We start from the raw sequence: 20,805 nt of genomic DNA, 5'->3' as shown, positions 1-20,805 counted from the left end.
TATTAAAATCCATCAAACCCAAACTCCAAAACTCCATCAGTTTATAACTTGGGAATCCATCTCTAGTGGACCCCTATTAAACATCCAAACAGAAGATAGAACAACTGTAATAAACGTCCAGAAATAAAACTATAGAGAGAGCCCTACATCGTCGGAAGAGTGAATAGAGATCTCTGCTCAGCACGAGCACGTCTAAGCCTAGAACTGTCGTGTACCTGAAAAATAGAAGTGGGTCAGGCCCACGCGCAAGTTCTATACTACTACAATCCAAACAGAGACCCGATACGCATGTACATCCTAAACAATTCAACAATAGCTAATAGTCCGTAAATATATATATAGTCACACTAAAGGACTCTCACTAGACTACAGGCCGATCTCAACCTGAATAGAGGTATCATGCTAAAACGCACACGAAGTGGGTATATGTACCTATACCTAAACAGGGTACACCTCCAACCATCGTAGCCAGCTACACATCCCGATGCATATATGCTCCCTAGCCATCGGTCCTGAGGCTCAAGCTCATACCGAGGCACCATAACAATACATATATAAAATCCATCCAAAATCTCCGGTATTGCCGCTCAACAAGTAGTTGCCATGACAATACAAATCCACGGGACTTAACTTTTAGTTAATCCCATCCTTATTCCAAGTAGGTGGGTAATGGTATTGTTTTAAAAACCAAACACATCCTTAGTATGCCACCGTCCCATACCCGTGCCTACTTTCCAATCTTCCAATAGTCAATAATACCAATAAATCAAGTATATATCAACTAAATTCCAACATCCAACATTCAATGTTAACAGTGATAAAATAAGCATTGATAAACAGGGTCACAACAACAACATATACATGCCCAATTTAAGTTGTTCCCTTTAGTCTGATATAAAGACAGAATTAATTAAAACTTCCATTTAACACCTTACAAATGACATACAGATATGTAGGGTATGTATCACAAAATCCTAACCTCCACAGTTGATACTAACTGTGATAATGTAAGCATCAAAACAATATTCACAGTATGTATGTAGACATGCTCAAATTATAGTGTTCCACAAAACCGATCTAGTGTTAAACTCAAATCCTCCTAGTATTTAAGTTCCAACAGTTGTTATTACAAAAGTTAAGATAGCTATCATCTAGACCCATCCTTCCAATAATTTATACTAGCAGTGGTAAGGAAAAACGTGAACCACAGAACCACAATGCATCCACAAACATGCTTAGTCTAGGTTGAACAAGCATACAACAATACTGTAACTACCAGTTTCATAGCAAAACAAATATCATTTTAGTTTGGTTTAATCTTTATTAATCCTGGAATCATTTAGGAGTGCAAAGAGTATGAAGCCTAAGGGAAAGAGTAAGGATAGAATCTTGCCTCAGAAACTTTTGTTCAAAGTTTCAACGTCGTCTTCTTAAAAAATCCCGGCGAGTTCCAAAACTCGGTTACTGTTCACGGGTACGAAACACTATTCCCGAACTCAAAATCTGATCTCCACCGTTCAGATTGTGCGACACTGAGTCATGAACCTATCCTCCAAATTTCAGCTCGATCGGACCACGGACGAAGCGGGATCGGATGTTTGATGAAATCTGGGCAGAATGGAAAAAACCTGTGCGACCCAGTTACTGTTCACGAGTACGAATCACTGTTCTCGAGGTCAAACTCTGATCTCCACCGTTCAGATTGTGCGTCACTGAGTCGTGAACCTCTTCTCCAAAATTCAGCTCGATCGGACCACGGACGAAGCAGGATGGGAACTTTGATCAAACCTTGGCAGAATGTGAAAAACTACGTTTTTCCTTCTCCACTTCCACAAAACGTGTGCTTTGTTTAAAAAAACCCTACACAGACGTCTACCTTATACTTATAAAGTTTTCCTAAACCCTAGGTTCATTTAAGTCCAACTCACAATCCTAACCGGCCCATCCAATTAACGTAGAAACCTACGACGGCTATAATATAAAACCCTAATTTATACTGTAATTAAAACCCTAGTTAGATGTATTTACCTAATTACCCTATTCACCATTAAATACTTAACAAATAATCTAATTGAACAAAATAATAATTAGTAAACCCAATTAAACCAAATAAGACACACATAAAATAAGACACACATAGAATAATTAAACCAATTACACTTAAACCATTAATACCAATTAAAAAATTAAAACACTAACAAGTAATTCCAATCAAATAACTAAAAATAAATATCATTAAAATAAATTAAATCACCACAAAAGAAAACAATTAAGCACCTATTAAAAAAAAATAATGACACATAATCAAATAAAACTTAAATAATAAATTAAATACCATTAAATACCAGGAATATCCTTTTTAAAATTAGGGGTATTACATTCTTCCCCCCTAACAAAGGGAATTCCGTCCTCGGAATTCACTCTTACCTTCTTCCAATATTTCAGGAAACCGTGAGCGAATGACATCCTCTCGTTTCCAAGTGGACTCAGACTCATTGTGATGACTCCACTGAACATGAACCAAAGGAATAACCTTATTACGAAGAATCTGATCTCGTCGGTCGACAATACGACACGGTGGCTCTAAATAAGTTGCATCCGGCTGCAACGCAATCTCCCCAACATCGATATGCTGATACCGATCCTCATCTCGAAGAAATTTCCGCAACATGGAAACATGAAACACGTTGTGGACGCGATCCAAAGTATCTGGAAGTGCCAACCGATAAGCAACAGCTCCAATGCGATCCGTAATCATGAATGGACCAACAAATCGCGGTGACAACTTCCCTTTCTTCCCAAAGCGCATAACACCCTTCATAGGAGACACTTTGAGTAGAACCTGATCCCCAACCTGAAACTCCAAAGCCCGAGTACTACGATCAGCATAGCTCTTCTGCCTACTTTGGGCAGTACGCATGCGATCTCGAATAAGAACAATCTTTTCAGAGGTATCTTTGATGAACTCAGGACCTAAGAATCGATTCTCTCCAACCTCCATCCAACAAACAGGTGACCGACACGGTCGACCGTACAATGCCTCAAATGGTGCCATACCAATAGTCTTCTGGAAACTATTGTTATAAGCAAACTCCACAAGTGGCAAATATTCCTCCCAGTGACCCTTGAAATCCAGAACACACGACCGAAGCATATCTTCCATAATCTGATTCACCCTCTCAGTCTGTCCGTCAGTCTGAAGATGATAAGCAGTACTAAGGTGTAACTCCGTACCTAAAGCCTGCTGAAAACTCTTCAAAAATCCAGATACAAAGCTCGAATCCCTGTCCGATATAATAGACAATGGAATGCCATATAGCTTCACAATCTCTGAAATGTAAAGCCTCGCCAACTGCTCCGAAGTGTAGTCAGTGCAAATAGGCAAGAAATGAGCTGACTTGGTCAACCTATCCACAATGACCCATATGGAATTATGCCCTTTGAAAGAATTTGGCAACCCTTCCACAAAATCCATAGATATGTTCTCCTATTTCCACTCCGAAATTGGTAGTGGCTGTAGAGCTCCTGGCGGCCTCTGATGATCAATCTTAACCATCTGACAAGTACTACATTGAGAAACAAAAAGAGCAATGTCCCTCTTCATACCTGTCCACCAAAACTACCGCTTCATATCTTGATTCATCTTATCGCCTCCTGGATGAACAGAGAACTCAGAGTGATGAGTCTCAGTCATCACATCCTTCCTCAAATTATCAGCAGAAGGTACCACTAACCGTCCCTTGTACCTTAAACCTCCATCAGCCCCAACATAGTAGAATGGAACCTCTCCGGAAGCTATCTCTGCGACCTTGTCGACACACTGCTGATCGGTGAGTTGTGCTTGTAAAACCTTGCGAATGATGGAAGGTGTAACCACCATGCAAGCCATAAAAACATCCGATAACTCATCCACACTCTTTAAAGCATTCCACTCAGTAGTGAATAGAGCAGAAAGACTACCAACAGGTCGGCGACTGAGTGCATCCGCCATTACATTCGCTTTCCCTGGATGGTACTGTATAGAAAAATGATAGTCTTTTACAAACTCCAACCACCTGCGCTGTCTCATATTTAGCTCCCGCTGAGTGAACAAGTACTGCAGACTCTTGTAATCACTGAATAATCTAAAGGACTCACCCAACAGATAATGCCTCCAAATACGCAAGGCAAAGACCACTGCTGCCAACTCCAAATCATGTGTTGGATAATTAAGCTCATGAGGCTTAAGTTTCCGAGATCCATAAGAAATCGGTCGCTCCTCCTGCATCAATACACATCCAAGACCCTGCAACGAAGCATCCGTGTAAACAAGATACTCTATCCCGCTCTGCGGAGTAGCCAGAACCGGTGCAGAAGTCAGCTTCCTTTTCAGCTCATCAAAAGCTCGCTGACAGTGTTCATCCCACACGAACTGTACACCCTTCTTGGTCAGATGAGTGAGTGGTCCTGCTATCTTGGAGAACCCCTGGATGAATCTCCTGTAATATCCTGCCAGACCGAGAAAACTCCGAATCTCAATAGGTGATGTAAGCTGTCCCCACTCAACCACCGCTGAAACCTTGGCTGGATCCACTGCTATCCCCTTTTCTGACACCACGTGACCCAGAAATTTCACCTCCCGCTGCCAAAATTCACACTTCTCGAACTTGGCATATAACTGGTGCTCACGAAGCGTCTGCAAGATTATGCGAAGATGTCTAGCATGATCGCCCTCCGACCGAGAATAGATCAAGATGTCATCAATAAAGACAATAACAAACTGATCCAAATAAGCCCGGAAGACTCTATTCATTAAGTCTATGAATACTGCAGGTGCATTAGTCGTCCCAAACGGCATAACTCGAAACTCATAAGAACCATATCGCGTGAGAAATGCTGTCTTAGGAACATCCTGCTCCCTGACCCTCAGTTGATGATACCCAGAACGCAGATCAATCTTGGAGAAATATGTTGCTCCCCTTAACTGATCAAACAAGTCATCAATCCTGGGCAAAGGATACTTGTTACGAATCGTAACCTTGTTCAACTCCCTGTAATCTATACACAGACGAAGCGAACCATCCTTCTTCTTTACAAACAGAACCGGTGCTCCCCAAGGTGATGTACTCCTACGAATAAAACCCTGACTGAGTAACTGCTGAATCTGATCCCTCAGCTCTCTCATCTCTACCGGTGTCATCCTATAGGGTGCCCTAGCAATAGGTGCAGTGCCTAGACCTAAGTCTATCACAAAATCGATCTCGCGATTAGGTGGCAACCCTGGAATCTCTTGAAATACATCCGGGAAATCCTGTACAATCGGTATGTTATCCAATGACACAGTTGTCCCCTCCTCATTTTCCTCATCCACATGGAACAAATAGGTGCTACCGCCCCCTTTAGAACGTGGCATAGCTACTACATACATATCTTGACCAGGTATGGTAAAAATAATAGATCTATCAAAACAAACAACTTGGGCATGGTAGTGAGACAACCAATCCATCCCAAGTATCACATCATAAGTGTGCATGTCCAGGACCAATAGATTGGCTAGAAATCTGAGTCTGCCAATATCTAGTGTCACAGGCCCATCACTCTCATGTATAATAGTTGTATCACCCAATGGTGTAGAAATACCCTGAGGTCTACTGCATACCCTCGTCCTCATCCCAGACAAAGCAACAAAAGTCCTAACTACAAATGAGCGTGTAGCACCCGTATCAAATAAAACACGTCCATGCAAACCATGAATAAGAAACTTACCCTCAATAGTCTGAGGTGCCTGAACATCCTGTGGCATGGGGTTATACACCCTGCCATAGTGTAACTGCTGTGGTGCCTGTCCCTGAGTCTGCGGCGGTGCCGGTAAAGCCAGATGTGTCTGTCCCTGAATCCGTGGAACCTGTGGAGCTGGTAGAGGCACCAGCGCCCTCTATCCCTGCTGCATATACTGTCTCTGTCCCTATCCTTATCCTGCTTTAGGACACTGCCTGGTGGTATGACCATACTCTCCACAAGTGTAACAACTATCCTGGAAAGTACCAAATGGCCTCCTCTGTCAGTTAGCCTGTGGCTGACCCTGTCCTACCTGTGGTCCCCCATTCTGTTGCCTCTGAATAGGTGCCCCATTCCGGTGAGCATCTGAACCACCTTTGTGCTTCTTCCAAGGCTGTTGTCCTTGGAACTTGCCTTTGTCATTCTGCCGGTGACCATTGTCATTCCCCTTTTCAGCTGACTGACTAGTAGAGTCTTTATCTCCCCGCTTCTCACCACGAGCCTGTCTGATGTCCACAGTCAACTGATACTGTTGTAGAGCAGCGTCTACCACCTGAGCATAGGTAGTATAGGCTGGACTACCTGTAATAGCTCTCTTGATAGACCACATCAGTCCCTTGACAAAACTGTTGCGCTTCTTCTCCTCTGTATCCACCTCCTCTGGTGCAAAGAGAGACAAGCGTGTGAACTGCTGCTCATACTCCGCCACTGTCATGTTTCCCTGCTGCAGACTTAGAAACTCGGTCTTCATAACTGCCCTGACTGCATAAGGAAAATATTTCTCATCAAAGTGAGCACTGAACTCATCATAAGACAATGTCATCCTCTCTTCTGAGGTGGTAACTGACTCCCACCACTGTAGTGCATCCCCAACTAGCTTGAAAGTAGCAAGCATCTGCTTCTGAACCTCCGTGCACTGAACCAAATGAAGATGACGCTCAATGTCCTGTTTCCACTGGTGAGCTGCTCTCGCATCGGTTGAGCCTGAGAACACAGGTGGACTCCCCTTTGTGAAAGAGCTCCTATCCTTTCCCCAAGAATCCGTCTGAACCACTGGTGTTGGTACATGTGCTGGCTGTACCTGAGGCTGATTCCGAAGTGCAGCTGTTACCCCAGCCTCTATAGCCCGAGCAACGAGGTCATTGAGGTGAGGAGGAATCTCTGGATCTCTGACCTGGCCCAGAGTCTGTTGAACATTCTCCTGTTCCTCCTGAAACTGATCCATGTCATCATGAAACCCAAGCCTTTACTGCTCTTCCTCCATTTGCTGACGCCGTAGGAGATATTGTTGCCTACGTGCCGTTCTCATTTTCTTCCTAGTTCCTTGCATGTTCTGTCCATTTTTAGCGTTAACGATCTGTTAACATGAAAAGACAGACGTCAGTACCCTTTCTATACGAACCATAAGGAATACAATGAATCCTAACTTAAGCTCTATTCAAGAGAAAACGCTACGCGGAAGACTTAATACGAAAACATCTTAGAGACACTTGAACTTGGAGTGCTCTGATACCAACTGTGATACCCCTCGGATCCGAGACACTGGTTGATCAGGCCCAGACCCAAACCCAAACAATTAATATTTTATAATGAACACGGAATACAAAACAAATTAAGAAATGAAATTAAAGCTGGAAGGAACTAAAAATAGAATCCGCAAAATATTATAATTATTAAAATCCATCAAACCCAAACTCCAAAACTCCATCAGTTTATAACTTGGGAATCCATCTCTAGTGGACCTCTATTAAACATCCAAACGGAAGATAGAACAACTGTAATAAACGTCCAGAAATAAAACTATAGAGAGAGCCTTACATCGTCGGAAGAGTGAATAGAGACCTCTACTCAGCACGAACACGTCTAAGCCTGGAACTGTGGTGTACCTGAAAAATAAAAGTGGGTCAGGCCCACGCGCAAGTTCTATACTACTACAATCCAAACAGAGGCCCGATACGCATGTACATCCTAAACAATTCAACAATAGCTAATAGTCCGTAAATATATATATAGTCACACTAGAGGACTCTCACTAGACTACAGGCCAGTCTCAACCTGAATAGAGGTATCATACTAAAACGCACACGAAGTGGGCATATGTACCTATACCTAAACAGGGTACACCTCCAATCATCGTAGCCAACTACACATCCCAATGCATATACGCTCCCTAGCCATCGGTCCCGAGGCTCAAGCTCATACCGAGGCACCATAACAGTACATATATAAAATCCATCCAAAATCCCTGGTATTGCCGCTCAACAAGTAGTTGCCATGACAATACAAATCCACGGGACTTAATTTTTAGTTAATCCCATCCTTATTCCAAGTAGGTGGGTAATGATATTATTTTAAAAACCAAAACCATCCTTAGTATGCCACCGTCCCATACCGGTGCCTACTTTCCAATCCTTCAGTAGTCAATAATACCAATAAATCAAGTATATATCAACTAAATTCCAACATCCAACATTCAATGTTAGCAGTGATAAAATAAGCATTGATAAACAGGGTCACAACAACAACATATACATGCCCAATTTAAGTTGTTCCCTTTAGTTTGATATAAAGACAGAATTAATTAAAACTTCCATTTAACACCTTACAAATGACATACAGATATGTAGGGTATGTATCACAAAATCCTAACCTCCACAGTTGATACTAACTGTGATAATGTAAGCATCAAAACAATATTCACAGTATGTATGTAGACATGCTCAAATTATAGTGTTCCACAAAACCGATCTAGTGTTAAACTCAAATCAACCTAGTATTTAAGTTTCAACAGTTGCTATTACAGAAGTTAAGATAGCTATCATCTAAACCCATCCTTCCAATAATTTATACTAGCAGTGGTAAGGAAAAACGTGAACCACAGAACCACAATGTATCCACAAACATGCTTAGTCTAGGTTGAACAAGCATACGACACTACTGTAACTACCAGTTTCATAGCAAAACAGATATCATTTTAGTTTGGTTTAATCTTCATTAATCCTGGAATCATTTAAGAGTGCAAAGAGTATGAAGCCTAAGGGAAAGAGTAAGGATAGAATCTTGCCTCAGAAACTTTTGTTCAAAGTTTCAACGTCGTCTTCTTAAAAAATCCCGGCGAGTTCCAAAACCCAGTTACTGTTTATGGGTACGAAACACTATTCCCGAACTCAAAATCTGATCTCCACCGTTCAGATTGTGCGACACTGAGTCGTGAACCTATCCTCCAAATTTCAGCTCGATCGGACCACGGACGAAGCGGGATCGGATGTTTGATGAAATCTGGGCAGAATAGAAAAAACCTGTGCGACCCAATTACTGTTCACGAGTACGAATCACTGTTCCCGAGGTCAAACTCTGATCTCCACCATTCAGATTGTGCGTCACTGAGTCGTGAACCTCTCCTCCAAAATTCAGCTCGATCGGACGACGGACGAAGCGGGATCGGAGCTTTGATCAAACCTTGGCAGAATGTGAAAAACTACGTTTTTCCTTCTCCACTTCCACAAAACGTGTGCTTTGTTTAAAAAAACCCTACACAGACGTCTACCTTATACTTATAGAGTTTTCCTAAACCCTAGGTTCATTTAAGTCCAACTCACAATCCTAACCGGCCCATCCAATTAACGTAGAAACCTACGACGGCTATAATATAAAACCCTAATTTATACTGTAATTAAAACCCTAGTTAGATGTATTTACCTAATTACCCTATTCCCTATTAAATACTTAACAAATAATCTAATTGAATAAAATAATAATTAGTAAACCCAATTAAACCAAATAAGACACACATAAAATAAGACACACATAGAATAATTAAACCAATTACACTTAAACCATTAATGCCAATTAAATAATTAAAACACTAACAAGTAATTCCAATCAAATAACTAAAAATAAATATCATTAAAATAAATTAAATCACCATAAAAGAAAACAATTAAGCACCTAATAAAAAAAATAATGACACATAATCAAATAAAACTTAAATAATAAATTAAATACCATTAAATACCAGGAATATCTTTTTAAAATTAGGGGTATTACAGTTTTAATGCACTTTACCCTAATAATAATAATAATATCACTATAAGATATTACAGTGCACTAAAATATTAAATAAAATTACAATTCTAACATTAACTTTATAAATAAATGATTATTATTACCTTTTAAATGATACAATTGTTCTTCCGTGTTTTTTCTCATTATCTTTAATTTTTAATAGGGTAAAGTGCAAATAACCCCCTGGACTTTACTCTCTTTCTCTTAAAAACCCCCCTAAACTATTTTTTGTACAATTAACCCCCCCAACTATCAATTTTTTTGCAAAAATAACACACCGGTGAAGATCCGTTTGATTTGTCCAGCCAATTAGGTGCGTGATGAACACATATAGGAATATATTTTTAAAATGACAAAGCTACCATTACACTATTAAATGTATAAAAAAAAAATGAAAAAAAAAAACTAAATTAAAACCGTAAATCCGTTCTGGTAACCCATTTTGGTTTCCCCCTCCTCTCTCTCTGCGCAATGCCGCTAATTCACTTGCCGCCGCGTCCTCAACCACTTTCTCTCTCTTTCAATATTGTCGTCGCGACCTTATCGCCGTTGTGAACCTGCCGCCACCGCCACCGCACCGTTACGAACTTTCCGGCAGCGCGCGTCTCTATCTCCGGTGTCTCTAACCCTAAACCTCGGCCAATATGGTGAATGGTGATGGCAATAGCTGTGAGAAAATTGCGGTGGTGTTTTGAAGACCTGTCGGACGTGGTTGTTGCAGCAGGAAGGTTTATTATAATCCCAGCCATCGCCAATCGCCAATCGCCGCTGTCGGTACCACCCACACAATCCCAATCATCAATCACCGCTGCCACCCACACAATCATCGCCTCTCAAACCCACCACCAAGTCCACGGATGGTGTTTCGAAGACCTGCGGGACGTGGTTGTTGCAGCAGGAAGGTTTATTATAATCCTAGCCATCGCCAATCGCCAATCGCCGCCGTCGGCACCACCCACACAATCCCAATCATCAATCGCCGCCACCACCCACACAATCATCGCCTCTTAAACCCACCACCAAGTCCACGGCCTATCCCTTAAACCTAGATTTTGCTAAGATTGATACATTTATATGTACACGCCCCATTTTTTTCTCATCCACAACCCAAGCCCCTTTCTCTTTCATCTCTCCCCTATCCGTTCTCTCTCATCTCTCCCCTGAGAGATCCGATCAGAGTGGTGTGGGTAGCTACGGCGACGGCGGTAAGGGAGGCTGCGGCAGCGGCGACCCCTGCCCTTGCCCCGCCGGCGGCGGCGGCGGTGTTGTAATATATATATATATATATACTGAGTATATAATATAGCTCCAAAACGCTGTCGTTTCACCAGGGTAATTTTGTAATCTTATTTTTCCGGTGCCGGAGACTTGCTTGTTGTCCTTAAATGCAACTTTTTAATAGTTCAGGGGGGCATTTGTTAATTTAGGGGGGTTTTGTGCAATTGCCTCATAATTTAGGGGAGTTTTTTGCACTTTACCTTTTTTAATATTATAGGCTTCTCTTAACAAGAAAAAAAAAAATAAATTAATATATATATATATATATATATATATATATATTTACAAGACCCAAAAAGAAAAATAATTAAAAAAAGTTATTTTTATTGAAAAATTATTTCTTTTAACAAGACTCATAAAAAATTACCAAAAAAAATTATCTTTGTTGAATAAGTTATTTGTTTTCGATTTTACCAAAAAAAAAAAAAAAAGGTTATTATTGAATAAATTATCTGTTTTAACTGTCAAAAATAAAATTATCATAATAAAATAAATTATTTTCAGACCTCCAAAAAAAAAGTTAAGAAAAGAAAGTATAGTAACATAAGAAAAAAAAAAAAAAAGTAAATTAAAAAAAGAAGATTAAAATTGTATAAAAAATAATTATGATATTATAAAATAAAAAAAAATGTATTAATAAATTCAAGTTCATTCTTATAATTTTCTTTATAAATAAATAAATAAATAAATAAAGGGCAGTGCAAAAAGTGGAGTGATTGCGAAATCAACTTCCCATATTTTACACAATAAGGAGCGTTGGAAAGGAGTCAAACCATGCATCTCTTGTTTTATCTGTGAATGGGAATATTCCAATTGATTTTATAATAAGATTACATTAGATGGGGTACTCAATAGTCTGTATTTTGTGTGTGGAGGATAAGGAGAAAGAAAGAGATGATGGCAGTGGTCGCATATTCAACGGCGCCGCCGTCTGCCAATTCATTGGATTGTAGATTTATTTCCAGCTTCTGTAACCCTACTTCACTCTTCTCCGTCGCCTTTCCAGCTCATCGGCGTCCGATCACCGTTGCTTCGCATCTGTGCACGCAGGAAACCTTGACCATAGACAAATCTGCTTTCAATCTCGCCGAAGCTGTCTCTGAGGACCAGCTCTGGGCCACTGCCTGTCTTCGCGTTAGCTCTTTCCATGATTTTCAGCATACTTTCGCCAAAGAAGTGAGTTCACTACTTTTCCCTATTCAATTCTATTCTATTCAATTCCATTCAATTCATTAGTTGGTTTAACGAATTTCAATAATGTATCCCTGTTTTGTATCTAGTCTATAATTCATATTGTGATTAATTCTTATATTAATTTATCAAAACAAGCAAATTAGTACTGCAGTAGTTAAGGCATCATCAATTGTTTACGGTGCTAGATTGATACTCGGGACGATGTTTCTAATAAACGGGTTGGAGAGAAATGATCATAATTATTCGTTAAATTATTCTTTGATATCCTATTTTCTTATGTTGGACTACATAATTTGCAGTGCTGTAAATTCTTCCATTATCATCCATCTTCTATAAAACTTTGTTTTTTCTCCTTCTACAATAACTGTTTTTTATTTTATTATATTATTATTATTATTATTATTTTTAATCAATTTCAGGTGCATCTTTTACCATTTGATATTACTTCATAAATGATAATGTGTGATATGATTACCCTCGTCAATGCCTAGTGGCCTGGTCTACACTGCCAACTTTCGTTCAATTTCTTTAATATGAAACCGATGGTGTTTTCTCCTTGTCAAGTTCTATTAGGATCATAAAAGGTACTTGGCCGAGCGTGAGTTTGAAGCACTAAAAGAACGTGTTGCAGGGAAGAGGGAGGGCTTCAGAAGAGTTTCTTGCATCAATGCTACTGTTCCATTATCACAAATTGCAACCATTTCAGATGATCTATGCAGTGAATGTAAGGTACCATTGTTTCCGTTCTGTCCAACTTGACTGCTATTTTGAGTTTCCATGGTGTCCCTATTGGCGCTTTTTATGTACTTTATATTCAGACTTCTCATATTTGTCGTAAATCTACCTCCTAGGATCATAGTTCTACCACTCTTCTTATTTTCTGATCTGGTTCCAGTACGTGGAATTCACGTCACTAACATTTTGATTAGGCAATGAGTATGTGAATATATGTGTATGTACATAAGTGTATATGATTTATTCATTAGCGGCTACTTATCCAACTTCCTTTTTCTTTTATGTCTTCTCTAGTTTTCGGACAACGGAGAAGATCGAGTGGTAGTTGGGACCCTTGATCTTAACCAGTGCCTAAGGCTTCCAGATGAAATAATAGGAATGAAGCCAAAGGTATTGATTGGACCTTATTATAACTTTTTAGTGTTTCTGCATGTAGGTTCACTAATTTGGTAAAAAAAAAAAAACAGTGTGTTCACTGCATGTAAATGTTAAGACTCTGAATCTTGAATGCATATTACAATAGCATGACTGGTGTAGATTTATTTATGAATTGAATACCTCTTCTAGTTTTTGGCTTCTGCTTTTATTCTCAGAAAGAGGCATCCTCTGTCATCCAAACACAGAGGATGTGATCAGATCTCCAATGAATACCTATCATTTGTCATCTTTAGGTTTATGAAAATCATGTGCAAACCTTTTACTTTACTTGGTATATGTTTCTGTAAAATTCAAATTGATTATTGGACACTTTACATTCCTTCTTCAATTTTTGTTCTATTATCCTTTCTCATAATTTTATCCTTTAATCACCTTGAAACTGTACATGGAATTTATGAAAGATTTGTACATTTGTCTTCAATAACATGCTACTTGAAGATTAAGAAATAAGCAACAAGATTGAAATATCAGAGCTTGTATGACATATACTCCCACATTACGTGTTTACATGATATTGTGGGTTAAGTTTGAAAACATTCATTTTGTGCAAAAATGTCAAACGTCCTCTCCAATTTTCTCCTCCCAAAACCCTGCATAACTGAAACCAGTACTAGATAATAGCTTGTATTTACAAAGTACATAGACAACTTTTTGTTGATAATAGAACTCAATACTTGAGGGTGAAGACATAATTGTGAACATTAAAATATCTTTCAGTAGGGACACCATTTTGAACCAAATTAAGCAAATTCCCCATTTAAACATATGGGAATCGTCTCTAGGAAGTGGGTATTCTTGTCATAATGGAGGAAAAAATTGTGATACGAGTGTGAGAGTGGTTTTTTTTTTTTTTAGGTTCTAACTACCTTTTCTGTACTTAGTTCTGCATTGATGATGTAACAAAAAAAATTGGAAGACCAAATGAGGTATTAGTTGACTCATGGTCATATAAATCTATCCATATTGAAGAAAATAAAACATAATATATGAGCTATATTGACTATGTGTAGGTTTCTTATGCTATGTTGTGACTGTGTACTTGTTTTATTCTAATGGTAATAGTTGTTGAACCTTGCATTTTTTCGATTGCTTACAAACATGATCCTGTGAAGGCTTTTGTAATCATATAATTCCAGTATGGCATTATCTTAGGAGTTCGCCTCAACAGGGAATTGGAGCTGATTTTGCCAGGGCATACTTGAGCAACGTTTGTGTCGCCAAGGAACTGCACAGGAATGGGTTGGGTTATGCACTTGTTGCAAAGTCAAAGATGGTTGCTGAAAATTGGGGTAACTACTTCTAAGACACTTTTCTACTTGTATTTACTTATATGTTGTCACTTATGTATACCATGTGTGCATCTTTACCGATGCTCCTCTATTTTGTACTTGCACTCCTCTCCCTCATAATGTCACCATAAATACACACAAATTGTAATTTGTAGAAATGCAGTATTAAATGACTTTGATTTAGAATCATGATTACTGATATAATAATTACAGCCTCATACTAAATTTTTGAACCGGGAATGCAACTTGGATTACCACTGGATTCAAGCTCAAGCTCAACCCCAACATATACTGATCGACAACCTCTATCTAATATTGAGGATTGGTTGAGGATCAGGAAACCCCATGTTAACAAGGGTTGACTATATATGCAACCATGCATGGATCTATTGTGTGCCTAGTGGGGGCAATTGGCCCCACTGATAATTTTTTTTTTAGTATTATACCCTAATATTTTTAGAATTTTGATATATATACCTATAAAATAGTGCCCCCCCCCCCCCCAACACACACACAAACTTATGTTTTTGATATGAATCCATTGTTATAAACTATCTACATTAATCAATTAGATTTTTCATTGCAATTGCGGCCAATGAGATATCTGGCGACAATTGATGTGATATATCAGTAATTTTAGTTTGGTTATTGTCATAAAATGAAATAAATCAGGTTCTTAATGATCGTCACAGAGATCATCAGATCCCCTTTAATTGGCCCCACCTCATGTTTCCTGCTTAAGTGAAATTTTAATGGCAGACCATCTTGATGTGTGTTCCTTCTTTGATGCTTTACTTCTCATTTTTACCATTCCACAACGGGATAGCTTGTGTTAGAAAGCAATTAAAGGAGAAAAAAAGGAAAAAAGGAATGGACATTGGACAAATTAAAGCCCTTTCACCTTATAAAATTTATACTTGCAAAATGTGACATTTTGTTTTGTTGTTAAATTTTGAGTGATTACCGCACGGGTGGCCTAGTGGTTAAGGGGTCTCGATCAAGGGGCAAGCCGTAAACTAGGGCGTCCTGAGTTCAACTCTCACTAAGCACAAAAATACCCAGGTTTAAATGATATGTTGTGTGGTTTGCGGGTGATTGCACATATTCGAGGTTTACCTTGCAGCCATAAAGTCCAAAGGGCCGGTGGTTGAAAGGATTCCTCGTATCCGAAAAAAAACAAAAAAAAAAACTTGAGTGATTGATTCCCTGCATTACTGTAGTGAAAAACTTATATGTCATCTTTTTGCAAGAAAACTAAAGTGGCTGGATGCATGGAAGCCTTTCAACACTCATGTAACTGCATAGTTCAATGACATCACAAAGTTTATTGGCATGTTTGTGTGGTTGAATAATAGTTCAAAGAAAAATAATAGTTCTGCGACTTCTAGTTAGCTTAACATGTCTAAATCAACCCGTATGGTGTAGCCGAGTTGGTGAGAGCCTCGGCTTAGAGGTCTGAGTTTGATTCTTATTCTGGACTTATATGATGCACAAGTATTAGAGGTGTTTCCATGTATATATAGGGAATCCCTTATAGCTCTAGAAAAATATTTAATCAATATCTTGGCGTGGTTTCAATTTCAAACTTAGTTTTTCTGTTTTAATTTTTGTGAGGCAAGATTCGAACCTAAGTCCCATACCAACTCTTCCCCACCCCTTCATCACGTTAACCAAGGATGAAGGAAGGAGATTCCAAACTCATCGATGAGCATAAATCGTTGAGGTCATTATTTTGATGGCTAGTTTAAGAATGGACGTGATTTCTCAAATATAGACCAAGTTTTATCCTAGTTTCTCTTGGCCATGTTCCTGTATATATATGCTGTGTCTTGATTGTAGCGCTTTTAGTATTTTTGGATATTCTTTTTCCTCACCCAAATGCATCAAATGGATTTATGCTTTCATTTAGCTGCATTCTCTTCAGTTTGATTGACATAGCTTGTATCTTTGAAACTTTGCCAGGAATAAGCGATTTGTATGTGCATGTTGCGGTGAACAATGAACCAGCAAAGAATTTATACATGAAAAGTGGATTCATTTATGAAAATGATGAACCAGCATGGCAAGCCAGGTTTCTAGATCGGCCCAGAAGGATTCTTTTATGGTTTGGTCTCCCTCACACTTACGACTTTTGATAGTAGTACTAACCTTTGTATGTCGTACTAGGTAAATCTGGCTGCATATTTTGTTTGTTTGTTTGTGTTTAAAACTCATATAATATCATTCTCATTAGAATGTAAAGCAAGCTTTTGGCTACATGTTATCTTCAGAGCAGTTATCTTGATATATGGAAGCTAATTTTAACCTTGACAAATAAATATGTCTATACAAAACAAAATATTGATATGATTGGGATCAAATTGGTTTCAGCAACTAAGAAGTTTTATTTAAAGAATAACTTATACATTGCAAGTCACAATGATACATATATGACTAAAAATTTATCAAAAAAATATAAACGTATTAAATAGGTATGTTGAATACAATGAGGCATGCATAATTAAATGAGCAAAGAAGAGATAAGCAGCAATACATGCATAAAAAAAGGTGCAGAGTGATGGATTTTAAGTATTGAAAAACTGAAGTTGTTGATGATGATAGCTTGTAAATGAGGTGGAAAGCATGAGCATTTGATTAATGGTGGTGGCCCATAACTTGTAACGCCGATAATCGTCCCCCATGTCTAGCTTTATCATCCCTCCATTTGTGGTTAGAACAATAAGATAGCATGTGTCCTCCTCACTTTCTTCTCCTTGTGAATCCTCCTCCTTATACAGCTCCGCGTGCAGGTCCAGAACAGTGCCTGAATCAACTCCATCAACTTTAATACCAAATTCATTTTCTCAACCCTCTACTAAGAATTCCTTAATCATAATTAACATAATGTTGTTCAATCATATGTTGTGTGTGTATATGTGTGTGTGTGTGTGTGTATTAAAGAAGGACATACTTTCCTTATTTCTTGCAAATGCATTCAGTAAGTTGAGCTTCCTTATTTTGAGAATAACCTGTAAAGTTGTAAGTTGTAACAAGGATTGAAGGTTAGGTTTGAGTTTGGGCCAGAAATAAGGCTATTGTACATCCAATTGGCCCATGTTAACTCTGTTTATTTATCTTCTTCAGTCTTCACTATTCACACACTACCAGAATTAAAAAATTATTCATGATAAAACTTAAATTAAATGAGCACAACACAGTACAAATGTAAACATAAGTATTTTGGTAGTAATTTTCTGTTGTAGATAAAAGCAAAGACTTGTATATATTCAGATTCATACCTTGGCTTCCCTGGTTAGGGTTACAGACACTGACCTCAACATGCACCTTCCTGTTCCAAAATGAATGAATAAATAAAAATTAAACAAATGAAAACAACCTGAATGTTAAAGTTAAAAAATAAAAATGAATGTATATGACCTTATAGATGAAAACGTACGTACCATTATCGGAGGTTTGGATGCTTAGTTCGGTGCCCTTGGCAAGAATTGATCTACACTTGTCAAAATTGAAGTCAAAATGATCATTGTCCTGTATGGGAAGCACCGGCACGCTGCCATTAATCAACCTATTGTTGCATCCTGATCTTGCTTTAAGTGTAGCAGCTCCTCTTAATGCTATAGTTAACAGCATAAACAAGAATCCCAATATATTAGCATTCAGTGAAAATAATAATTACTATTTTTGAATTGTTAATGTCATTAGGCAAGAAATTCAAGCACTTATTTGATCTTACGAGGATCCGGAATCCTCACCATCTATATTTTGGGAGGTAGAGGAGTGGTAGGTGGTGCCAGGTTGATCTCTCAATTTATTTACTAATTAGGGAGTATATATTTTTTTTTATAAAATTGGTCTCTAAATTTTCATTAATATTGGTAGGTAAAAAAAAGATGCTATTCATAGCCTCATTATGGCCATTAAGTTAGAAATTAAATGCCATAAAAAATCAACAAATAAGTTTTGGAACAACTACTTTAATTTCCAATCATAGCTAGCATTCTTCCCTAGCATAGCATCATCCACGTACCCAACAAACGAGGGATCATTTTGTCCGGATAGTCGTAAACTGTGAGAGTATGAGTTCAAATGGCATTTAGCCTAAGCTCATCAATAATACACTGCATGTGATTTAGCTAATTAACAATACTTTCCTCCTTAGAGAAACCTCCTCTTTATGCTTGATGATATCATTTGAATACATGTCATTTTTTAATATTAAAAAAAATTAATAAAAATAACTACCATTTTACTTATAAGTTATATCAAACTATACCAAATCTAAATTAAGATTACTTTTTATATGTAAGGAGAGAGATATTGTTTACCAAGTAATTAAGTAGGGAGAAAGGTTAGTGATTACATGTTGCTGCTGCGGCGGTAAGTGTTAAGATATCACCAGCAGTTGTGCAGCTCATGGCCGAACCTATTACAGTGCTTAGCTGTTCCTTCTTGGCCCCCAGAGCCTCGGCCACTTGTGCACACTGGGCTGCTACCAAAGCTGCAGCGGAAGCCACCGTGGATTCCTTGGTGGTGGAATCGTCCAATACTAGTTTGGAGGATGAGGAGGAGTTTTCAGCCGCTATGGCAGCTAGTGCAGCCGCAACACCTGCCACAGATATTGCTGCGTGCACTTCAGCTCTTTTCAGCCTCTCATCTTCTTTCCTCTTCTGTTTCATCTCCTTCAACCATTTCTTGATTGACATCATATGCCTAAATGAAACTGTCTTCCATGGCAGCTGCATGCATGCATGTGAATTACACATTATTTAGTTTCTCAACTCTATATCTAAAGTTACATACCAATTAATATATAAATATAAATATATGTCTGTGTAACATACCCATTTCTTTCGGAAGCAGGTATTGTAGTTTAATTCGGGATGCATTGCTTGTTGCATCCAAATCCATGACTGAAGGAAAAAAAAAAAAAAAAAACAAAGGAGAGAGAACGAGAAATTTGAAGTAATAACATATATTAATGTCAAGAATATTAGGCCTAAAAGCTAGAATTATATATATAGTACTCCGTAAGTTGTTACCTTAACATCGTTGGATTTCCACGGGGGTATAGACCTATCTGCATCACCCATCTTTACGGTGTTGTCCATGATATTCTGGAAGGGAGAAAAAAAAAAAAAGTACTCCGTGATGTTTGTCGAATTTAGAGGTGTGTATAGAAGAAGATTGAATGAAGCAAGCACTGACCGGGAGAGGAGATTTGGTGTGATGCTTGTCAAATTTGGTAATGATGAGGTTATGATGGAGACGGAGGAGTGATGAATCTTGTAATTCTGCCGGTTGGAAAGCTTCAACTGCTAAGTTACACCAAGCGCGGGAAAGGAAGTCCATTGTCTCGGGATGTGCTTCTGATACCGTTGCCTTCAAATCAGCTGATGAATCCATGAAATTAACCACTATGATTCAGCTAATAATTAGTATCTCATGTATATGTATAGTAGATGGATTCAGTAGTGATGGAGCTTAATAGATCAGTGAAAAATAAATGGTAGCTACTTAGCTTACAGATTTGAATGACCCTCCACATGCAAATATAGTACTATAAATAGACGACATGCTATGCTAGCTTAATCACCATCATCTTATATATCCTAGCTGCTAGCTCGTTAGTTATAATGTTTGTTACCAAACATATGGTCCATACCCATCTAGAAAGCAGTTTATATTTGTGCTGTATATATTATATATATACTTTTTTTAGGTAAAATATTATATATATACTTGATGAATTGATGGACTACAAAAGCACGGGAACAAAACCGCCTTGCGGCATCATTCACCTGACCCATACATGCATGTGTAGGGATTAACTTAATTAATTTATTAGTCCTTATATATATATATATATATATAATGCAATCACTAGCTTGGGTGTACATCTACCATATCTGTGTCCTCCCACCAAGAAGTAACAAGTTGCACAAATCATAAAGACATTGGACAGATGAGATATGATTACAGTTGGAAAGAATAATCAAAACTACCTTTGGATTTAAATATATGTGTATAGATCGATCATTGTATATGTATA

The 20,805-nt window shown here is 38.3% G+C and overlaps 2 protein-coding genes across 6 annotated transcripts; one reads left to right on the top strand and one right to left on the bottom strand.

The window, feature by feature from the left end:
- Positions 1-11,920: 11,920 nt before the first annotated feature.
- On the top strand, positions 11,921-17,012 carry LOC132278344 (GCN5-related N-acetyltransferase 7, chloroplastic). Of its 5 annotated transcripts, none has more exons than XM_059780136.1 (5): positions 11,924-12,276; positions 12,926-13,018; positions 13,324-13,419; positions 14,636-14,756; positions 16,719-17,012. In XM_059780136.1, the coding sequence occupies exons 1-5, from the start codon at positions 11,995-11,997 to the stop codon at positions 16,889-16,891; spliced, it is 765 nt and encodes a 254-aa protein (XP_059636119.1). In that variant the 5' UTR covers positions 11,924-11,994; the 3' UTR covers positions 16,892-17,012. The 5 variants fall into 5 exon arrangements, with proteins under 5 accessions (XP_059636121.1, XP_059636122.1, XP_059636119.1 ...); XM_059780134.1 differs by having other exon boundaries at positions 11,930-12,276; positions 12,868-13,023; XM_059780138.1 differs by lacking the exon at positions 13,324-13,419 and having other exon boundaries at positions 11,921-12,276; positions 12,926-13,023; positions 14,620-14,756.
- Positions 17,013-17,320: 308 nt separating this feature from the next.
- Positions 17,321-20,159, bottom strand: LOC132278460 (VAN3-binding protein). Its single transcript, XM_059780244.1, has 8 exons — positions 19,962-20,159; positions 19,796-19,870; positions 19,598-19,666; positions 19,117-19,492; positions 18,197-18,370; positions 18,035-18,084; positions 17,707-17,764; positions 17,321-17,559 (listed from the first exon to the last, which is right to left on the bottom strand). The coding sequence occupies exons 1-8, from the start codon at positions 20,157-20,159 to the stop codon at positions 17,321-17,323; spliced, it is 1,239 nt and encodes a 412-aa protein (XP_059636227.1).
- Positions 20,160-20,805: the final 646 nt, after the last annotated feature.

Source organism: Cornus florida, unplaced genomic scaffold (genome assembly GCF_030987335.1).
Source record: "Cornus florida cultivar Cherokee Brave unplaced genomic scaffold, ASM3098733v1 CherokeeBrave_3.0.0_Hap2_Chr10, whole genome shotgun sequence".
NCBI classification, from domain to species: domain Eukaryota; kingdom Viridiplantae; phylum Streptophyta; class Magnoliopsida; order Cornales; family Cornaceae; genus Cornus; species Cornus florida.
This window is presented reverse-complemented; position numbering and strand designations above follow the sequence as displayed.